This window comes from Cydia splendana, chromosome 18 (genome assembly GCF_910591565.1).
Source record: "Cydia splendana chromosome 18, ilCydSple1.2, whole genome shotgun sequence".
Lineage (NCBI taxonomy): Eukaryota > Metazoa > Arthropoda > Insecta > Lepidoptera > Tortricidae > Cydia > Cydia splendana.
In genome coordinates, this window is record NC_085977.1 from 1,601,792 (window position 1) to 1,614,624 (window position 12,833).

General features: G+C 36.6%; 1 protein-coding gene across 2 annotated transcripts in view; it reads right to left on the reverse strand.

The window, feature by feature from the left end:
- LOC134799339 (homeobox protein homothorax) overlaps positions 1 to 12,833 on the reverse strand; it is a 346,576-nt gene that overhangs the window by 120,219 nt on the left and 213,524 nt on the right. For both annotated transcript variants that reach the window (XM_063771743.1, XM_063771744.1), the window contains exon 10: positions 6,944 to 7,092. In XM_063771743.1, coding sequence (XP_063627813.1) covers positions 6,944 to 7,092 — 149 coding nt within the window. The remainder of the gene's footprint in view (positions 1 to 6,943; positions 7,093 to 12,833) is intronic.

Here is a 12,833-nt window from a genome sequence, read left to right on the forward strand (position 1 = left end):
TTACTCGGGCAAATTGCTGCAAATCCTGGCAATGAGAATTTATTAATATTGGAACACTGTGTTGACGGAGGGACAGAATTAAACCTTAAAAGGATGTTATTTGGCGCCAAAATATAAAGCAAATGAATATACGGGGGTTGTAACTCTGAGGAGGGGCAAATTGAGTAGTAAGTTAGGTTCAGTGCGGGCCGCTTTAGTTCGGAGTTGGTTTAGCATTAAGGCATGTCTACACTAGTCTTTTTTAACCGCCAACTCAAAAAGAGGGGTGTTATACATTTGACGCCAATATCTGTCTGTGTGTCTGTCTGTGGCATCTCAAACGGATGGACCGATTTCGATGTGTTTAAAAAATTATAATTGCGGTGGTTCTTAGCTATATTTGATAAAAATCGATCCAGTTTGAAGAGCATGCTTTTCCAAAATAATGTAAGGCATTTTTGGGATAAAATGGTTTAAAATCTTATGATTAGTGTAGGGTTTTTTTTAAAGTTTATAATTTAATAGTTATCGATGTTTTACTACTACTTTAATGTTACATGGCAATCAATATGATATGCACTTGACACGAGCAGAATAGAGTAAATAATATATAATAATTTAGCCTATATTCGTCCCACTGCTGGGCACAGGCTTCCTCTCAAGCATAAGAGGGTTCGGGCTATCGTCCCCAAGCTGGCTCAATGCGGGTTGGGGACTTCACATACACCTTTGAATTTCTTCGCGGACGTATGCAGGTTTCCTCACGATATTTTCCTTCACCGAAAAGCTAGTTGTAAATATGAAAATATTCCTTTCATAAGTTCCGAAAAAGTCATCGGTACGAGCCAGGATTTAAACCCGCGACCTCCGGATTGAAAGTCGGACGTCAGATCCACTCAGCCACCACCGCTTAAATAAAGAATAGAGTAGGCAATTGATTATTTTTTGAAATCTGTTTTGAAAAATACCCGGGAGTGTGGATACAACTTTATCATTCTTGGTACAGTAATTTGGGTGTTGCAAAATGTGTGTGTCAAGGTTTTGTGGATAGTGCCAAAAGTGTGACCTAAACCTTATTATATATTTTCCTATTACGCAGTTAACATTTCAAATTGTTGCAAAACATTTTGGATGTACGTGTGAGTAAACAGGTAATGTTGTATACAATTTCCCGCAAAACGTGACCAGTTTTTTTTGTCATTTCACTTCGGTCCTATGTAAGTCATACAAGTAATTATTATAGAGCCTTAATATACATGTTTTTACAAGTCAAGTTACAATAAATGCTAAATTGAATAAGTAAGATGTATTAAATATATTAAGAACGGGTCACTCACGTATTTTAAGTCGAAAAACGTTCGACATGTTTCACTCCGTACGGGCCTAAGTAGCCTAAGTAGGTACAAGACAAAGAAAATTTAGTACTAAATTTAGTACTAAATTTTCTTTGACAAGCCTCTCTAAGCAGCCATAAAGCGTATTTTTATTTTACACCCCGTCAAAGGGGTTAAAAATGTTAAAAAACCACCATCATTTACTCCGTACCTACCAGACCACCATAAACACGGAGCATAAAACAATATTCTCGGGCTTACGCGACTTATAATTATTTTTAGCCCCCCAAAGCTCCGGGATTTGTCCTAAGTCGGCGTCCCGATATTATTTCAGGATCTTAGCAGGTGAGTATTAAAGGCACGGATAAGTTTAAGATTAACGGGATCATGGGAATGTATGATAGATGTCGCGGATTTCGACATTTCTTGCCGGGAAGTGTCGCTTTCTTGGATACGTCGATAAAGTTTTGCAATGTGGTTATTGTTTATGCAACTATGTTACACCAAGAAAAGTCTGCAACGATTTTGATAGCACACGTCGTGAAAGTGTTATTTATACGTCATAATTTCATAGAAGTTTGACGTTTAAAATAACACTTGCACTGCGTGTGCTATCAAAATCGTTGCTGACTTGTCTGGCTCTGGCAATTATTACGGTTGGCACCACTTGGCGTCTTTGCGTGCACGACCACAGATAAGATAATGACTTGAATTTTGACAGCCCTGAATAGCCGAAAGGAATAGTGCCATACATTAGAAAGGGACAGATGATTCGTCCCTGAATCGCTGTCAAACTTCGGTTTTGTAGGAAGTGTCCTTTCTGTACGGTAGTACTATTATTTATTGTGTGAAATGGCGGAAATATCGTGAAACAACTACTGTTCGATATAGATAGACGTCTGAATGACATTTAAATTCAAAACGGTTATCGGAACACATCTGACTTTCAAATTCAAATCTTTTACACGCAGATTGTCACCGACGTTATCAATATCCGATTCTGTTTAAACAATTTGATTTGGTTTTCAGTTTTTGATACGACCTTAAGTCATGTCATATCATCAAGCATCTCATGCGCACCAATAAGTGCGAGCGAGATGCCTGAAGACGACTCCCGGGGACCTAGCCAAGATGACAATCGTAGCGTAGATACATCGAAAAACGGCAAATGAATTGAATAAAGTATTGTGATGACATTGACAGATACTACGAAAACTCATGTGACTTTTTTGATATATTTAAGTTTCGATAAGCGTTTTCTATCAAAGATTGTTGTGTTAATGGCATTTTTTTTAGCACCAATGAGCCTGATGAGCCGCTAGTATCTGTCGGGGCTATCTTTGCATTTGCACCGACTTAAATAGACATAAATACAAAATACAAAAAAGTACAAATACAGATGTATTTATTTCATTACTTTTATAAACGACATTTTTTCAAAGAAATTTGACATTAATGATGACATTTCTCCACTTTATCATTGCAAATTTTATGCAGAGTCTGCTTGGCCGACTAACGTTCGTCAAATACGTCGTAGTCGATACCACTGAAGGACGTATCAAAAAAAATACACTGAATCGGTTACAGAATCGGCCTCTGTACTGCGTTGAATATAAATTCGATACATGAGGACTTTCCTTCTACGTCCGCGTTCGATTTGGAATTAATTCAAACGATTGGATCATGCAACGGTCAAACCGTGTAATCACAAATCAAACGTTCCATATTCGAATTTGGAGCTGGTGGCCAGTGTTCTGGTTATTGCTATCGCTGAATGTGAGTCGAACTGTCAATATGGAGCCACTCTATCTAATGAATTTGCTTGAAGTTAATGAACATTTCTATCAGTTTTCTCTTCTTGGCCATGTCCTTAAGTTAGCCTTAAAGGCTTGCTTGTCAGGGCGTAAGCTACTGATTAGCATCACATTTTATGGGAAGACATTAATATTTCAAAAACACTGGTTTGTATAACAGTTCGACTCTTCCTAAGTATATTTTATCATTTCAAATATATGGCAGATTACATTTCTTTCTACATACATTTTTGATGTAACCTGTGGTGTGGTGTACGTTTTCTGTGAATGCACGGAAGACGCGTTGTGAGTCTGGTAACGTGTCGTTATTGGGTAATACTTACTAAATGTTTAAATAATTCCAAACTTCTCTAAGTTGAGCTGCAGGCGTATTATGGATGGTTTTATCCACGTGATAAAATAACTGACACTTTTTAACACCGCGGAATAGAAAGTGCCGTATACCGTTTTATCACGCTGTCACGTAGACAAGAACGACCATCATATCCGTGCTGGATCGTTAAATCGCCTCACTCTGCAACATGTATATTGAACACATACGGCATTCATTTGTTTGACCGCGGCGCAGGTGGCTGTCGTGTCCCGATCAAATGAATATTACAAGCGCGTCATGCTGACAGCTATGCCCGATATAGGTCGGATGCGCTTTTTGTCTCCGAATATTGTCTACGCCTGGCCATTTTCATTTCATCGATTTCAATCCTGCTAATATGGAGTTTGTGAGATTTTATAGTACCTACCTATGGAACATAACTCTCTAGTAATATCATTTATACCGGGTGTGCCCTGTAACATGAGCAAAAAATTTAACTGTAGGCTGTACTCCTCATACTGACCAACATTTGTTCAGCGACTTTTAAAAATAACTTGTGGTTTGATTTTTATTACACTTTAAAGTTTATTCTAAGACGCAATGTATTGCGAATTTTGTTATGTTTAAGGCGTGACAAGCAACGTCAATCACAATAATATGGCGTGGCGATGGCGTCCATTGAAGATAATATTTATTTTGTATGAAAAATAGAGAGTCTAAATACTTCATAATTTTTAAAAGTTGTTGAACAAAAGTGTCACCGTTTGAGGAGTACAACCTATGTTTTAATTCTTTGCTCGTGTTACAGGCCACACCGTGTATATCCGAAAAACAATTAAGTAATGTGGACGAAGTGAAGAAGTGGCCAAAAGCCAAAAGCTAGTATTTTTTATGAATGCTAAAATTTGCAAGTATGAACATATGTATGTTTGTTACTCTTTCACGCAAAAAGTACTAATTAAATTTGAAAAAAACTTGTGACGGATTCTTTTTTCAAATTGGAAAGTAATAACACTTAATTAATTAATTTAAAAATATGTATTATCTATAAACAGGGTAAAAAAGGGAATCAAATTTTTGCATAACAGCGTGATCACAAAATATAAAAATGCGATTCAAAAACGGATTAGGGATGTTAAGAGTTAACATTGACATGTATCTCTGTTGTTGTAATAAAAGCACTTAGCGCTAAGCGAAGCAATTATAAGTAATTTGACCGTAATGGCCGACGCTCTGCTGTAACGAAACGCTAAAAGCTCCCTAATTCGATTTTTCGGCGAATTTTCAACTTCGAACTCTAAATTTTTGAAAACTTTGATTCAAAGCTTGTGTTGTGTTTTTTGCTGACTCTATTCGTAATTGAAATTTAACTTTTGCCCACAAATTCCATTGAGTGCAAGTTTTGCAAAATCAAACGGCTTTTTTGCAAGTGGTTTAATTTCAAAATATGTAGGTACTGTGTTTACTGTGAGGAACCTGTATTTTGTCCCTCTGTTTATGTATAAACAGTTTTGGTAAACAAAGTTGCTCAGAAAATGTATGGTACTTCATTACACAGTGAAACCTTTTGACCAAACCAAGCGCAAAATTACACCTAAAAAATTCTAAAAAATACGTTTAAAATCTGCCACTGTTACAAAACATAATTATGGTATTTTCCTAACTAAACGTAAAATTACAAAATTTCTTTTTGTCCTAAATGTGAATTTCATATCTATTATAGTTATGTAACAAACAAAAATCTCCCCAACCTGTCAAAAAATTGACATTAGCATAAGAAACCAGGATCCGAGCGCAGCGTTGCAGTGTTGCGTAGTAATTTCTAGAATAGCTTCAGGGGGGAGGGCGCCATTTCATTACCGGTCCGGATTCGCGCACATAAATCACCAGGGCCGAAGGAGTTCAGGTGACGTCCTCTGAGCCCGGTATTTGTGTTTCACTCCCGAATCCTACTTTCTTTATGGCTATGAATTCCGCGTATTCGCGAGCGCTTGAATTATTTAAGTTTTAATTACAAGCTTTTGGATTCATTAAATATTGCCAGCATAGAAGTACTTAATTTGCAAATAAAATCTTTGCTAATTAATTTGTGTTTTGATTTTGTTTCTTAAAAATTAGAAACGTGCTTAACGTCATTTATTTATAGCTGTACATCGTCGTTTGGAAAGTAAGCCGTTAAAATCCAAATAGGTCTAGTTTTTGTTTCCATTCTGGATTGTAACCTTACAGCTGTGTTATCTTGGATTAGATCTTATCACGTACAGTAACTTTATTTATGATCGTACTGATAGATACAAAAAATGACCAAAAACATAAAGACCGAAAATATTCTCTCTGAGTTGAAATAATGTCTTACCCCAAAAATGTTTTTACTTTGCACTTCAAATAAGAAGTCTTGCCTGTGCAAATAAGCGCCAACATTTGAACTATTCATCGAATAATCATATATTCCGTAATTTTGCTAGAAAACCTATGCGAAACTGCTTGACCAACCGCTTGAATTAAGTAAACCTATAATTCATATGAGGCTTTCATACTAGAGTGTAAGGCCGAGATGATTTTCCATTCTACGTGTCCCACAGACTCCGTAATTGTTTCAGTGTCTGAGAGCACTTTTGGATCCTTTGTCTACGCAATGAAAAATTTATTACCCCCACGGGAAAATTTAATTGAAAAGCGCTGAACGCGCCGCTGCCTCCGATTGTTCGTCGCCATGCGTAAAGCCGAGTTGTAAATGTTTTCCAAGCATTCATGGACCAATTTAATGGTAACGAGTTTACGGTGAACGCGAAAAATTGAATTATTTATTAGAAAATCGTCACGCGTCGCGCTTTGGGGGTAAATTACTGTAAAAAAACACAAAAGGTTGATTTACTCGTACTTTGTAATGTATTTTAGATAAATAGCGTCAAAAAAAGGAATTTCGTTTAGCGTTGCGGTTCCAAATCATACTAGAAATAATACTCAATCCATACTCTGTACATACTGGTCATCACCAGACTCAACACAGTGGTTGACGGTCACCTGAGTTTGCTGCTTATGCTACCTATTACCTATCATCTCCATCAGGTAAGGGCAAGCAAAGCTCACGTCTACCCTTAGGTAGCTAGTGTCCATAGGCTATGATGTCACTAACCATCTGGAAAACCTTCTCTATGCCATGATTCCGTTTCAATCCTGGATTAAAAGCTTATTGGAGACCAAGTCAGGTTAGGGAACTAGAATAGCCACACTTTTTACCGTTTTACTACGAGTACATGTTTTCAAACTTACCTTTAAGTGCTGAAAGAGCCACGCCCGCAGGATATTGGTACCGGCAACCTTCGCAAAGATGCCGCGTTTCTTTTGGTATTTCTCGTCGTTGGGCACTATAAATGTTCTCGAACTTACCGTTAAGTGCTAAAAGCGCCACGCCCGCAGGATATTGGTGGCGACCTTGGGAAAGATGCCTCGTTTCATTTGTTTTGCTCGCCGTTGGTCACTATAAATATTCTCGAACTTACCGTTAAGTGCTGAAAGAGCCACGCCCGCAGGATATTGGTGGCGACCTTGGGGAAGATGCCGCGTTTCTTTTGGTTTTTCTTGCCGTTGGACTCATCGTCCTCCTCGCCCGTGCCCTCACCAGAGCCGATACTCGCGTTACTGGCGTCCCCTGTTGACAAAAATATAAATTTAATGTTAGTAATACAAATAATATGTACAATAGGCATTGTAACAGAATAGGCAAGATGAAATTCAGAGAATCATTCTTCGCGAAAAATTTAACGGAATTGATTTTGAGGACAATCTTTAAAGTTCACGGAGTATTCATTCATATTACTTCTGATATCGATTGTAACATCTCATTTCATTTTACATTTTGATCGTTATAGAAGTTTTTGACCGTAAAAATCGTAACCGTAATCGTTAACCTTTTAAATTCGTAGAAAAATTTTAAACTCATAGAAATCGTAGAAGGACCGTTTCAAAACGCTCGTGAGTCCGTAGAAAAACTAAATACAATAGAAACTAAAATAAATGATAGTAATAATGTTAAACCATGTACATGTGTACTAGGCTCGCAGAGATTCGCAAGCGTCACCTTATCAGAGTTGCGTCTGGCATATTAATTAGCTAACTCGTATTTATTTAATCACCTGCCAGATGCTATCTTCGGCAGTAATTAATTTGTACCGTCTTGGGTATCAGATTTTGGTCTTATTGTGATCGTGAGACTATGGTTTTGATGGGTTATTTACTTATTTATGCTAATTAAAGAAATATAATATATAAATAGCGATTTTTTTGTCATATACTGTTTGGATTATTGAAACTATGTAGTTGATCGTTCCGTGTTCTAATAGTAGTTTACGTAACTGCTACATAATGACAGGCATTCAAAATATTAAAATACGAAAGTGGGTTTATGAAACGAGCTGAAAGCAAGTTTCATAATAACATTACACGAATGTTTAAAACACAATAACATTTTCAGTTTGTTGTAACAGCTTATCTTCATACTGGCTATAATTTGCGGTTTTTGAACGCACCATAGAGGGTTTATCATATGTGTCTAAATATACATTATAATACGTAGAATAAAATTGATAATACGCTTTTGTTAAATAAAAATAAATTCAAAAATGTAACTATTTTTTCATTAAAAGCTAAAAGTCCTTTCAATTTTGGAATGGGTCTCTTTTTTGTAGGTACAAACTAGGAACATGGCACTCTAATATAATTGGCAAGTACCTACTCGTACCAGGCGCACAGAAGTGTGGAGCACGATAAACAAATTAGCGCGCACTGAGCCGCATCAAATATTCATCGGCAGAACAAATCGAATCAGCTCTCCGTCTTACTGCGAGCCGTGTACCTTTAAATAATAAAACTGCGCATCCGTCTGTTCGATAATGTAAACGAGTGTAAAATAAACTTAGTTTACGTGACTGTTACATAATGAAGGACATTAAAATATGGCTATGGGTTTATGAAACGAACTAAGCGAGTTTCATAATAGGATCTCACAAGTGTTTTAATGCCTAGTCATGTACAAATATTACATACACCGCCACAGAATAAATAATAGTACTAGGTACAGAAGACTCACTCTCTAACAAAACGCGTCTGTTACGATCAGCACAAATATGGCCGCTAGGTGGCGACAGCGCCACGCGCGGCTTATGGCTTTCCCCAAAATTGGTGTGGAACGGATGTACTTTTAGCTACCTGTAGCAAAGCAACGAAATCGCGGGGTGAGCCACGCTTGACACCGCTTTATCCTCACACATATATTATAAGCTCTCTATGATGCGTTCAGAAACTGTATTTAAATTAAATATAGATAATACTCGCATAAGTAATTTTGGTGCTGGTTCCTGTAATGTACTCTTCGTGGCGTACTCTTGTATTTTAGAAAGAAAATGACGATTATTATTATACTGTCTGAAAGTTTACTTTTTTTTGGCAATAATATTAAATTGGCTCTCTTCAGCGCATAGACAGCAAAATTAGTGATGTGCTCTGTCGATCGCGAGTCGATAAAAATTACAACACAATGTCGAAACGCATCGCGATATTCGACCGGTTGCATTGTGATGTTAATGGGGGCAAAGTAATAAAATTACTCTTAGGCCATTACGTCCCCTATATTGTGGGCTATAGGGTGTAACAGTAAAACGTTTGAGATTCGCAAACAACTGACTGTCTTTATAATTGTTTTATTCGTGTACTGGGTCAAACACATTTTAGAAAAAGGTCTCTTCTATGGATATTACAATAAAATTTAATCACTCTGGTATTATATAGTCTGGCAAACACAACTTGTCAGTCAGTAAGAACCAGAAAAATTATACTCGTCCCTTTCTTTAGGTGCTAGTACTACCGTAAAACAAAGACAGTATGATTCTCTCTGTCTATGTCTAAAATGAGACAGTCCTGGGCCAAACTATATATGTATACCCCGTTTATCTCGTCTCCTAAGCACTGAAAAAAGTGCAGTGTAAAAATTAGGTTTAGATTTTTATCTTTGCGATATCTGCAGAAAAGACGCGAACGAGTTAGCAATGTTAGCATAGTATAAAATGTATAACCCTACTGTGTTTTATTTGGGTTTGGTACAAATGTAAACCGGGTTATTGGGTTGCTGACATGTATGTCAGTGTCCCGTTTATCGAAAAAAATCTGGGATAGTCATAACAAATGTATAAAAGTAACGAATGTTTTAAAAAAATATAATTTATAGGTAGGTTCATTCTTGACAATTTCATCGGCTGACTTTTATGACTAAGTATTATTACTATTTCTCTATTTATCTATTTTCTTATCTATCTGTAAGAAGAACGGTGGACCATTTTATTTAAAGTTGTCCCCTACACTTTTTTTCAAATGTTGGATTTTTTTTTAATTTTCTACTCAGAATCAGAGCTCTTTTGATCCTAATAGGAGAAAAAAAGTGTCCTAAAATTTCCATACAATTTTTTATCTTTCCATTCCGTGACCGCCATCGCCATACAAAGTCTATAAAAATGGTAACGGAATGGAAATAAAAACCTTGGGACACTTTTTTTCTTCTATTAGGATAGAAAGAGCTCGTGATCTTGAGTAGAAATAACATAAAATTTCACAAATTTAAAAAAAAAGTGTAGGGGACAACTTTAAATAAAATGGCCCTGGTACACGTTTTTAAAAATGTTTTCCAATATATATTTTTAAATCACGTTACTACAGAGCATTCATTAGACTGAGACTTAATGATATAATCCAGTCTCAGTAAACAAATATTTTTGAACCAAAACTAAACTAACAATATACCCCATCAAACGGGTCACCCTGTACAGTACCGTGCAAAATCAGAGTGCAGTACCCTGATGCAGTATGTAATCCCCTAATTCATCTTACGCACACACACGCACACCCCTCCCATACATCTGCGTGTGAAAAGTCAAGGGGTGTTCTATCCATCGCTACCAAGCTGTACGCCAAACTAGTAGACCTCTCTCATTATGCAACTGTTGTATAATTCAAGGTTCTTATTACCCTAGTCTCATTCCCATGGCTTGTTAGCAATGAGAATGAGCATCAAGAATGTTTAAATTAACTTTGCCATAATGGAATTGCATCCAGTGTTTGCGCTTTTCGGGTGCTGTTACTAAATAAATTTGGCGTCAACAGGAGAATGAGAATTGTGGAAGTTTGCTTTGAATGTGAAATGAGTAACGTTAATGTGATATGAGATTGTTTCATATTTTTAAGTAAGTTTCCTTGATTTGTCATGTCTTACTTAATCCTATTTCTTTGTTGTAAATGTTATCTATGTGGATGCGAAGTAATTACTGTCGCATCGCAAGTTAAGGAACCATATCTTAATTGACTACTTTAACTTACTGATATATTGTTTACTGTGTTTATTCAGTCAATGTCTTAATATTGCAGAAAAACGGAACTCTGTTCAATTGCTAAACTATAAGTAGAAATGCGACATAATGTGTTTATTAACAATTGTTAATAAATAAATATAAATATTAGGGGACATTTTACACAGATCAACCTAGCCCCAAATTAAGCAAAACTTGTACCATGGGTGCTAGGCGACAATGTACATAGGTACCTACTTATATATATAGAATTATACAACTAATAACAATAGCGTCAAGAAAAATAATCAACTCCCTATAATTGGCTTGTGTGTTAAAAAATAATCAAATGAGTGTAGAATTTCGCGCGGTATCAATTATGCGGCGGTTCCCATGGCCGCTCATTAGGGCTAATCCTGGGCCCCTGGTCTCCTGGTCCCCTGGCAGTGTAACCGGAGATGCGCGGGCGCTGGCACGCGCCGGGACGCACGCCCTAGTGTACAATTGGGGAAAATTTGCGAAAGAATTTTGCTAGAGTCCGTCTATGCTAACCTTACACCCTCTTGAACACAACAAAGTATGGGAGTGTTATTATAAGAGTATTTTCATTTAAAAGTGTACCATTTACTTTTTTTCGAATATCCATTAACTTTTGGGTTATTTCTACTCAGAATCAAGAGAACTGTCCATTAAAAAGAAAAAAACTGTGTCCCAAAAAAAAAGACAGTTATGTAACGCATTTTCACATACATTTTGTATGGACCGTTACAAAACTGACACCCAAAATTTGTATGAAGAACTGCGGACACTTCTTTTCTTTGTCTCATTCAATTGTACTCGTGGTTCTGAGTCTAAATAACCCTAAAGTTGACGGTTTTTCGAAATAAAGTAAATGGTACCTTTTTTTCTGTAAATCACCATAAACGTTATATTTTAATAGAAATTTGACATTAATGATGATATGTGCACACTTCTACGTTGCAAATGCCATGCAGAGTTAGAAAAAATCTTTATTGCAACTTTGAGTTGTTAGATAACATTGGTTCCTGGCTCTCAAAGTAGGTTTCTCAAGGTGGGTTTAGTTTGGTGCGACGCTAGCTACTCTTCTTACGTCAGAAAATGAGAGAAACTAGGAATATTTCATGGCTTGCCTTAAAAATAATATTGAGATAAAACTCAGCTTACTGGCGTTCTAAAAAACAACAAAAGAGAGTTTGTAACATGGTAAAATGCTCTTATAGTAGCCCAATTGAAAAAGCACGTCAATCGTGTTTTTTTTTTCTGGGAACAAATTTAAAGAGATCGTCCTAGCCCCAAACTAAGCAAAGCTTGTATCGGTACTAGGGGATAAATACATAGAAAACATCCATATTTCAGAAACAAATAAGTAGTAGTAGTAGGTAGGTAAACACTATTGCACAAAACAAGTACATAACACAGAGATAATACAACAAATGTGTACAAAGGCGAACTTATCCCTTTAAGGGAAATGTAAAGTAAATGATTATGGGAAGGGGATAGGTAAATATTCGCAATAAGCACACAAATAAATGGCCTTGCTAGGATTCGAACCCGGGACCTCCAGCTTAGTAGGCATGCTAGGAGGCCGTTTGAATCGCAATCTTCACGTAAAACTAATAACGTTTCTCAGCTTCCAAAACTCATTGTCCCTCGGCTGGATTTATGCGACCATTACATTAGTGCAGCAAATGAGAGCTATCGAGTTACGGCAATCAGCTGGAAGTGCTAGGGATGGGACTATAAGGAAAACTATCGATAACGGATCAAGCGTCAGCATTTGAATTTAGATTTACGAGCGAACAGCTTTCCAAGATTATCGAGAAGCACTGAATGATTGATGTATCATTTTGCGTCTTTTTATATCATAACTTATGATTTTTCGAATTTAAATGGTGAGCTAGGCTCTCCGAAATATATTACACGAGTGAATAAAAATAAGTTAAACCGTAAAATTAGCTAAACAACTTATGAAGTTTATCTTTATCTGACTAATTTGCATATCTCAGTAGATATAAAGTATATCATAAAATCTCTGTAT